This window comes from Morus notabilis, unplaced genomic scaffold (assembly GCF_000414095.1).
Source record: "Morus notabilis unplaced genomic scaffold, ASM41409v2 Scaffold2558, whole genome shotgun sequence".
Classification (NCBI taxonomy): Eukaryota; Viridiplantae; Streptophyta; class Magnoliopsida; order Rosales; family Moraceae; genus Morus; species Morus notabilis.
The window spans coordinates 57,419-65,301 of record NW_010363908.1 but is presented as its reverse complement, the minus strand read 5'-3'; the positions used below and the strand labels follow the sequence as shown (position 1 = coordinate 65,301).

The 7,883-nt window shown below is 33.9% G+C and overlaps 1 protein-coding gene across 1 annotated transcript; it reads right to left on the bottom strand.

The window, feature by feature from the left end:
• Positions 1-4,866: 4,866 nt before the first annotated feature.
• Positions 4,867-7,788, bottom strand: LOC21385654 (ferredoxin--NADP reductase, root isozyme, chloroplastic). Its single transcript, XM_010105186.2, has 4 exons — positions 7,587-7,788; positions 7,030-7,242; positions 5,663-5,843; positions 4,867-5,531 (listed from the first exon to the last, which is right to left on the bottom strand). The coding sequence occupies exons 1-4, from the start codon at positions 7,731-7,733 to the stop codon at positions 5,047-5,049; spliced, it is 1,026 nt and encodes a 341-aa protein (XP_010103488.2). The 5' UTR covers positions 7,734-7,788; the 3' UTR covers positions 4,867-5,046.
• Positions 7,789-7,883: the final 95 nt, after the last annotated feature.

Here is a 7,883-nt window from a genome sequence, read left to right as displayed (position 1 = left end):
ACTTTTACATTTATCATCTTTACCTAATGCAATCTTAATTCTTTTAGCATATTTTAAACAAATCCATAACTGTATTCTTCAATCATAAATAGGGTGAGAATATCTCCTCTTTAGGTTGTTGTAAATGGATTGGTTTGGTTAGAAACTAACCTAGAACAACCTCCCTCAATATGTCCATGACCTTCGGTGTTCTTTTCTTATCACTTAAACTGCTACTTACATCTAAACTCATTGCATTAGTTATTATACCTATATCCAAATGAGATTCTTAACATCTCGAATCTCTTTTGGATTTGTCTTAATTTATAGTATTTGTGAGTTACTTATCAACACATTCGTAGACTTGAGCAAATCCACAACATAAGTACAGTCGCAATCGAACCAGAGATAATCTCAATTATAATTATTGGCATATTTAATAGCTGTTATAATTCCGTTGACTTAGCTTCAAAGGTAAAAAGAATCCCTATATTCGTTTAGCAAAACAAACTTTGCAAAAACCTCTGTAGGTACGGAAAATACCACCACGGAGAGAATTAATTTGATTGTTGTTTGCTTTGACTTTATGCTATATATATTGCATGAGACGATCTTGGTTGTAGGATTTTTTTTTTCTCTAGGCTTAATACGTAATTGTTGTTTAGTGTAATATTTTTATTATTCACCTAGTCTAATACTGTGACGCCCCTCCTAGGAGGCCGCCACTGTAGTTGAATTTAACTTGTGCTTACTGGGATTTCTTAAAATTTGTGAAACATTTTTTTTTTTTTTTGATAAATGCTACTTAGAATGTTGCAGCATGTTAAAATGTTGTCGGAATGCCGTAGCATTTTTTTTAAATGTTGTAGCAATGTCGTAGCATTCTTTTTAAAATGCTGAAGGAATGTTGTAGCATTCTTTTTAGAAAAAACTTACTAATACGACATATGTTACTAATTGCTTTCTTGATCAAATATTCAAATCTTAACATATCTGTTTATCAAAGCATATGGATATATATACTTACTCTGTAAGTTTAATCACTAACAACCATAATCCACAAAACCATTTAACATATAGTTTTCGAATCATAATTAGAAAAACTATGTATAACGTAAAACTGATTGCGGAAATATTTGCGAGCGGTATCCATTCCCATCTCCCCATTCGTTCGCCGCTCGCCATTGCCCTTCAAGAATTGTTGATAGGTTTCTTACCTATAGCATGAACATATCTGATTGAGCTTTCGCTCAGCAAGTAGGAACTATCTCTCGCAAAATAACTATAACTACACATGAATAAATATGCATTAGCTAATTATGCTTAATTATGATGTCTTATCATAGTCTTATTATCTTATCTTTCTTACTGATGGGCCCGAGTGCTCGTACCACTTGCGTTCAATCATCGGGACGTGAGGGTTTGTAAGGTCCCCCATGACACCGTGATTATAACTGAACTGAATGCCTCTCTCTCAGAGGACATTACTATATTTTTTTTCTTCTCCCTTGCGGAGCCTGAGTTACCTCCCTCTCAGAGGCTGGTACAACACTCAACTAAGATTATTCTTATAAGTTCTTCTTGACTTATTAAGGTGTATGCAATATGACATAGCATAGCATACTATAACATGGAATGTACTCAAACACATATAATTCGTGTGCACTACTTAAGTGTATGCAGTATGACCTAGTATAGCATACATAACATTAAATGTACTCAAACACATATAATTCGTGTGCACTGCTTAAGTGTATGCAACATGACATAGCATCGCATAAAATACTTAAAGCATAAATATGCATATATAACATGTGTAACTTTTTTTTTTTTAAATCTATTCATATTGTAGGCGAGATTCCTACTTACTTGATTTACAGAGCTGGAATCCACTTTTCGCCAAACAGCCTATTCTCTTACTTGCTTACTTCTGAAAATGAACACCCATTGAGAGTGTGAGATTATCTGTCCTTTGCTACTCTATTTTAGCAGCTTATGAAGGAAATCTAGCCCTTTACTCAAGGCATGTATTCCTTTCCTTTACTGAAGGATAATTTACTATAAGGATAAGTTTATTAAATCCTCAAAATCTTATTTTCCTTAATTGTCCTTAACATACTTATGTCTAGATTGAAATCAATTATCCAATCTAGTGACTTATTCTCCATAATTTACCTTATTGAACTTGTTCTATCACCAAGGCCCAATTTGGCCTAGAGACTTAGTAACGGCATTCTAACTCTTAGACCGTTGATATTTAGACTTAAGCGGGGTCTCTTGAATTAATAATCTTATTTTCCTTAATTGTCCTTAACATACTTATGTCTAGATTGAAATCAATTATCCAATCTAGTGACTTATTCTCCATAATTTACCTTATTGAACTTGTTCTATCACCAAGGCCCAATTTGGCCTAGAGACTTAGTAACGGCATTCTAACTCTTAGACCGTTGATATTTAGACTTAAGCGGGGTCTCTTGAATTAATGCAGGCGTTGGACCCACATTCAATCTTTGAAATTCTAAATACCTAACATATTGGGCTCGTAGGTGTCCGTCGGGATGTTTTGCTCGAAAACCTATTAAGTTTTTTTTAAAACAACCTATTTTTCTTGAGAACTTTCTTTACGAATATTTCCGTTAAAACGAGGCTTAACACTATAGTATTTTACTGAAATCACATCTCGGGTTCTTTGATAACCTTTTGTTAAAAACCAAGCTTTGAAACACTGAAAAATTCCACTCTAGGGTCCTCATTTTTGCATTCAAAATAACCAGAAAATTTTACCTCTAACCCCAAAATAGGCAAACTTAAACCAACAATAAACATACTACATAATGCTAATCAAACTAACCTCAAAACTCCCAAAACTAACTTAAAACTCACACACCCTTATTACAAACTATAGCCTCAAAGGACCACAAATTACATTCATAATTTCAAGCTTAAAGTTGGCTAGAAAAATAATGGAAAAGAGTTCAAGAAATTACCCTTGAAGAACTCTCTCTTGAAAACCTTTGAGATCCTCCTCTGCTCCTCCACTTAAGTTAAGATTTATAGTGAGATATATGGAAACTTTTTAGTGTGTGTGGACTAGAAGAATGGTCGGTTTGGTGAGGGAGGGTGGAGAAAATTTTAGAGGCATGGAATTGTAGTGAATCCGGTTTTGGTGTGGAGAAGGAAGAATAATAGAGTAAAAGTGAGGCTTAGCTTATGGTGGTTCCATTTACATGAAATTTTGGGTGGAGAAAATATGAACAAGGATTCCATGGCAATTTACAAGAAATTCAAGAAAAGATACGCTCGTAGGTGCCCGTCGGGATGTTTTGCTCGAAAAACTATTAAGTTTTTTTTTAAAACAACCTATTTTTCTTAAGAACTTTCTTTACGAATATTTCCGTTAAAACGAGGCTTAACACTATAGTATTTTACTGAAATCACATCTCGGGTTCTTTGATAACCTTTTGTTAAAAACCAAGCTTTGAAACACTGAAAAATTCCCCTCTAGGGTCCTCATTTTTGCATTCAAAATAACCAGAAAATTTTACCTCTAACCCCAAAATAGGCAAACTTAAACCAACAATAAACATACTACATAATGCTAATCAAACTAACCTCAAAACTCCCAAAACTAACTTAAAACTCACACACCCTTATTACAAACCATAAAACTCACACACCCTTATTACAAACCATAGCCTCAAAGGACCACAAATTACATTCATAATTTCAAGCTTAAAGTTGGCTAGAAAAATAATGGAAAAGAGTTCAAGAAATTACCCTTGAAGAACTCTCTCTTGAAAACCTTTGAGATCCTCCTCTGCTCCTCCACTTAAGTTAAGATTTATAGTGAGATATATGGAAACTTTTTAGTGTGTGTGGACTAGAAGAATGGTCGGTTTGGTGAGGGAGGGTGGAGAAAATTTTAGAGGCATTGAATTGTAGTGAATCCGGTTTTGGTGTGGAGAAGGAAGAATAATAGAGTAAAAGTGAGGCTTAGCTTATGTGGTTCCATTTGCATGAAATTTTGGGTGGAGAAAATATGAACAAGGATTCCATGGCAATTTACAAGAAATTCAAGAAAAGATATGGTAAAGAAGTAAACTAATGTGGAGCTCCAAGGTGTCTTCAAGCTCCCTTCTTTGCTCCTTTTCAAGAAACATTAGCCCATTAAAATGTTAATTACATCGATTTCAACATTATAAAATCTATATTTACTTTACTTGAAAGTCAACATTTAATAAAATCTATAATATGGTAAACCCTCCATGTCTCTGACGACTATCCTTAAGCAAAAAAGAAGGCGTGTTAAACCACCATGAATCAGCTTCCAACAAAGTAGCATAGAATGTAAGCCTGTTTGTGACGCAATTTCCACTTCGAAAATTATGAGAAGCTCAGTAAATGACTTTATATATTTAAATATTAATCGCACGATCCCATCTTGAAATAAACCTCCAAGGAATCCACCTTTTTTAGAGTTGAGCAAATCCACAACATAAGTAGAGTTGCACTCGAACCAGAGATAATCTCAATTATAATTACTCGCATATTCAATAGCTGTTATAATTCCGTTGACTTAGCTTGAAAGGTAAAAAGAAGGCCTATATTCGTTTAGCAAAACAAACTTTGCAAAAACCTCTGTAGGTGCGGAAAATACCACCACGGAGAGAATTAATTTGATTTTTGTTCGCTTTGACTTTATGCTATATATTGCATGAGACGATCTTGGTTGTAGGATTTTTCTTTTTTCTCTAGGCTTAATACGTAATTGTTGTTTGGTGTAATATTTTTATTATTCACCTAGTCTAATATCACATATTGCTTTAGAATATGATATTTTGCTCTACGTACGCAGCTAACATATATTAAAAATAATTCATATCATAAGGATGAAAACATGATGATCAATTTTATTACTCTCTTCATTATTCAACAACAAAGATGAAAGCTACAACTCAAGTTACTTTTTATTTCCGTCTTTAGTGACAGAATGGGAAGAAAGAAGAGAGAGCACGCACACATGATCAATGCATACATTTATCACACACGAGTCCAACGACATGATCAGTAGACTTCAACGCGCCATTGGTTGTTCGCCTTCAATGCTGCTAGTACAGCTTCCCAATCCAGTTGCTTCTTCTCGGCAACTATCTTTAAGGCTTCTTCAATTGGACTCACCATGCCCTGGAGACCAGCTAAATAAATGTAAGCTCCGTTAAGCAAGAGATCAAATACTTCATCAGCTTTATCCGCAACAGCGTCCTGGACGTACTTCTTTTGCTGGACTCTGCTGAATGCGACGTCGTAGCGGAAGTTTTCTGGGTTGTCCTTCAGATATTGCTCGAATTCCTCGCCGTAGAGTTGACTATCGGAATTGACAACCCCATGGAATAGCCAAGCAAGTCCAGAGAATCTGAATGTTGGAATATCTTCTTTGAAGAAACGACGGAGATGAGCTCTAAACGGAGCAACGCCAGTCCCAGTAGCCACAAATATGTGAGTAGCGTTCGGGCTAAAATCACCCAAAAGCATTGCCTCGCGAACGGGGCCTGCATGCATATGAGCATGGCTTGTATATGTATCACTATCACCAAAAATAAACATATATACATGCATACATTCATGCATGCATGCATGCATTAATGACAAAAATCAGGTTTTAATTGTAAATTGAAATTACCTGTAAATTGAAATTTATCTCCAGGTTTGGAATTGCACAAGAGCTCGCTGGTGGTACCAGGGACAAGGCGCACACATAAGGTAGCTGTTCTATCATTAAAATAATCTCCATACCTTGAAGAAGCACCAGAAAAGTAACTAAGCTTTGTGGCATCTCCTGGTTCGAAAGGATTTTCGCTCGGCTGTGAACAAAGCAAAATGAGAATATTAGCAATAAAAACTACAGGTACTAATTCAATGTAAAAAACAATACGATCAGACTTGAATTTCAGTACAGAAGATATATATATATATATATATATAAACTATTTTTCTTCGTTAAACTCTTTTTTTTTTCATACACATACACAATTGTACATATTATTATAACGTTGAAAGTCTGCCTCTGATAGTGATTCTTGGAGGTTAGAATCACTTCTCTAACTATCAGAAGTTGATAATGGTACTTGATAAAAATTATAAAAAGTGATTTTTAAAGAATTTTTGAAGAATCTACTACCAAAATCAAAAATAGCTCAAAGATAATTTTAATTTTTAGATTGTGCAGGAATCAACATAATACTCATAATATCCCGAGTGAAATCTAATATAATAATATATTAATAGTAAATAATAATATTTTGATAACAACGGCAACAATATTAATAAATATACTAATATAATATTAATAATATTATACTAAATTATAATTATATTTTTATATTAGTATATTATGAATACTTATATTGTTGTTATTATTTAATATTAGTACTATTGTATTATATTAATATATTTAAATTTGTCTATTTTAGTCATTTTAACTACCCACAACAATTCAACCTCACAATTTATCAAACGTTATTAAATTATTTTTAGAACCAGTAATACTTGTATAATTACAGTTTATCAAACACTCAGCTGTTTTTTCTTTAAACACTGCTAAAAATAATTTTTCTAAAATTTAAAACACTATGAAACTGGACGAAAAGTTAAGAACTAGTTGCTAAAGTAGCGTATTATATTAATATATTTAAATTTTATACCATGTTTATTTTAGTCATCTTAACTACACATAATAATTGAACCTCACAATTTATTAAACGTTATTACACTATTTTTAAAATCAATAGTACTTATGTAATTATACTTTACAAAATACTCAACTACTTTTTTTTTTTCTTCAGCACTGCTAAAAACATTTTTTTAAAAATTTACAGCACTATCAAACTGCACGAAAAGTTAGGAACTAACTGCACGAAAAGTTAAGAACTAGTGGCTAAAGTAGCGTAATCTAATACGGCATCATTGTATATGTAAAACCAAACATAGTATTGTAATAATACAACGTGGATGGACATGGGCAAAATGACATAATATTGGGTAACTTACCGCGGGCAATGCACCAAAAACTTGTCCCTCCCAGTGGGGCAAAAGACCACCATGATCAAACACGATATTGTAAGTTTCATTAGCAGCTTCCGGACCCGAAATCTTTTCGACAGAAAGAATGGTAGCTGTATGAGGTGCCTCAGCCGTGTATAGATTTGTGGGAGGCCTCCTGTCATCTTCCAGCTTTAAAGGAGCAACAGGAACCCTCCTGACCTGGCCCATTTTTTTTTTTTCAATATTAGAAATTAAGATTAATTTATGACAACATAAGATGCTTCAATAAAATCCAATTTGTTACAATGCAATCAATTATGACAAACTAGCTTCAGCAAAACTCAAAATGAAGTGTTTTAGCATCCATTGACATTAATTCAAAGCAATTCAACGTTCACAACTTCTGAACTTTAATGCTTGACTTATTAAAAAAAAAAAAAAAAAAAAAAAAAAAAAACGAAAAAAAAAAGAAAAAAGAAAACAAGTAAGAAACAGTAAAAAGATTATTTTGGTAAAAAGAGGAACGAATTACTGCCTATACTTAGTAATATAGAGTCACATACATTGGTGGTCACGCGTGGAAGGGATGGAACACTACAGCGAATTTTGGTGGCCACGCGTCCACGCGATGGAACACTACACCGAGTTTTGGTGGCCATGCGTGGAAGGGATGGAGCACTACACTGAATGGGGATGGCGAAGGAAGCCATGGCTGAGAAGTGAGAAATGGTCTGGAAGGAGAGAAATTAAGAAACAAGGCTTGAGTGAGTTGAGGAGGTGTGATTATCCCAAGGGCTTTATATAATGCAAATGATAAGAGGGATCGTCTTTTTTCACAGTTGTGTGAACTGGGACCGAAC